Source organism: Rhagoletis pomonella, unplaced genomic scaffold (assembly GCF_013731165.1).
Source record: "Rhagoletis pomonella isolate Grant_MI unplaced genomic scaffold, Rhpom_1.0 Rhpom_scaffold_00006, whole genome shotgun sequence".
Lineage (NCBI taxonomy): Eukaryota > Metazoa > Arthropoda > Insecta > Diptera > Tephritidae > Rhagoletis > Rhagoletis pomonella.
In genome coordinates this window covers 28,528,802-28,530,801 of record NW_023458560.1, presented here as the reverse complement: position 1 = coordinate 28,530,801, position 2,000 = coordinate 28,528,802, and the positions used below count along the sequence as shown (strand labels likewise).

The window sequence follows — 2,000 nt, the reverse complement described above, 5'->3', positions numbered from 1 at the left end:
AAATTCATGCACCGTATATGAAAATCGATATTTTCGATGCATTGAATGAATTAATAAAAATGTACAAGGAAATTGAAAATCGGAACTTCGATAAATGTTTAAGTATAAACTCAAGGTGAAATAGATTTATTGATGATGTAAAAGTAAAGATAATTAATTGTCTTTGAATTGTCAGCAATACTCTTCTAATCTAATAAGCTGCAAAATCATATTTATAATCTAAAAGACATTAATACAATGAATACAATACAATAATTTAATACAAAATGTATATTTGGTGAACATTCATTCGCATCAGCTGTCAAATTGAAATATATCGATGTATATTGAAGAGAAAATACAATGGTTTTATTCGATGATTCGAATAGCAAACATCAATGTTTCCAATGTATCGATGTTTTTGTGCATGGATGTTTCTGTGCATCCCTAACTTGCCCCATTTCAATTCTGCAAATTTGCTTGCGTTTATTTTACACAGGTAAGAATATTGTGAAAATGTATAATATTAGTGTTATAAAAGTTTGGTTTTTTACAGCAGAGTCGATAATTTTATGCGCCGTATACACTTTGAGTTTGCTTACTGAATTTTTCATACATTATTACTAACAATGAGCCCAAGTATTGTGTGGCAGTACTACGATAAAAAAGAAAAAGGAATTGCGATCTGCGTAAAGTGCGGGAAATGCTTTAAGTACCACAGCAGCACAACCACGTTAAAAAACCACGTAGAAAAAGTACACAAAATTAAAATGGAGGTAAAGGAATTTAATTTATATATTTCAATACCGAAAATTGTTCCATTTATTTATAGAAAACTGACATCATTGAGCTTGTGGACAACGATGATGACAATGAGGTATGAGTTCCCTAGGGTTTCATTTGTAATACATATTGTTACTTTTCTGTTCACACAATTTTTTAGCCGAATCAAAAGAAGTCTAAATCTGTTTACCCAATACGAAATTCCTTTGAAAGAGCAGTATCATTTTCTGGTGTGTATGCATTAAAGAAATTTTACATCTCAACTTTTGAAATTTATTAAAGTTCTGTAATTATTGTAATATTAGATAACAGCACCAAAGGGAAGGAAATTTCAAATGCGTTAATGTATATGATAGTTGTGGACGACATGCCACTTTGTACACCTGAAAAAGGGAGTTTTTTAAAGTTCTGCAAAACGTTGCAACCTTTATATAAAGTGCCTACTGAAAAAACAATGACGTCAAAAATTGAAACAAAATATAGTGCAATCCGATTAAAGGTCAAAAACGAACTCAGTCAGGCGAAATCTGTATGCCTCACATCGGACATATGGACAAACTCTTCGACTATGCAAAGTTATGTTGGAGTAACTATACACTTCGTTAAAGGTTAGTTCCTCCTTTTTATCTGCGAAAAATAATTTTTGTAGTAATTTGTTTTTGGCGGAATATTTTCACTTATCAAAAACTGGAATCACGGGATATATAAAGAATAGAGCCCGTTGAGCTAGAAAAAGAAAAAGTGGATGTTGTCGGCCTTCATCCATTTATTCTGACGGTATAAAAAATTGTTGATGCAAGTTAAAGTGTGTTAAAAGTTGTTAAAGTGGAATTTTCAATAACGTGGATATGGTTGGAAAGATAATTGACAGACCTTTAATCTGATATGTATATCATATATATAATACATACATACTTCGGGAATAACCAAAAAGACCAAATTATAACCATTTTTTAATAAAAATGTATGTTTTTCTAAAAAAATACGTAATTAACTGTAATAAAAGATATCTTTATCAGAAAGAGTATAAAAATACCTTCAATTTGATATATGATTGGTAATAAAAAATGTTCAATAACTAAAATAATAAAATTATATATCAAATTAAAGGTATTTTTATACTCTTTCTGATAAAGATATCTTTTATTACAGTTAATTACGTATTTTTTTAGAAAAACATACATTTTTATGAAAAAATGGTCATAATTTGGTCTTTTTAGTTTTTCTCGAAGTATGTA

The 2,000-nt window shown here is 29.1% G+C and overlaps 1 protein-coding gene across 2 annotated transcripts; it reads left to right on the top strand.

Moving 5' to 3' along the window:
- The first annotated feature begins 419 nt into the window (after positions 1–419).
- Positions 420–1,911, top strand: LOC118740560 (zinc finger BED domain-containing protein 1-like). 2 transcript variants are annotated; one of them, XM_036472150.1, is made up of 5 exons: positions 420–478; positions 536–755; positions 812–856; positions 923–992; positions 1,068–1,911. In XM_036472150.1, the coding sequence occupies exons 2-5, from the start codon at positions 609–611 to the stop codon at positions 1,373–1,375; spliced, it is 570 nt and encodes a 189-aa protein (XP_036328043.1). In that variant the 5' UTR covers positions 420–478; positions 536–608; the 3' UTR covers positions 1,376–1,911. The 2 variants fall into 2 exon arrangements, with proteins under 2 accessions (XP_036328043.1, XP_036328044.1); XM_036472151.1 differs by having other exon boundaries at positions 427–478; positions 539–755.
- Positions 1,912–2,000: the final 89 nt, after the last annotated feature.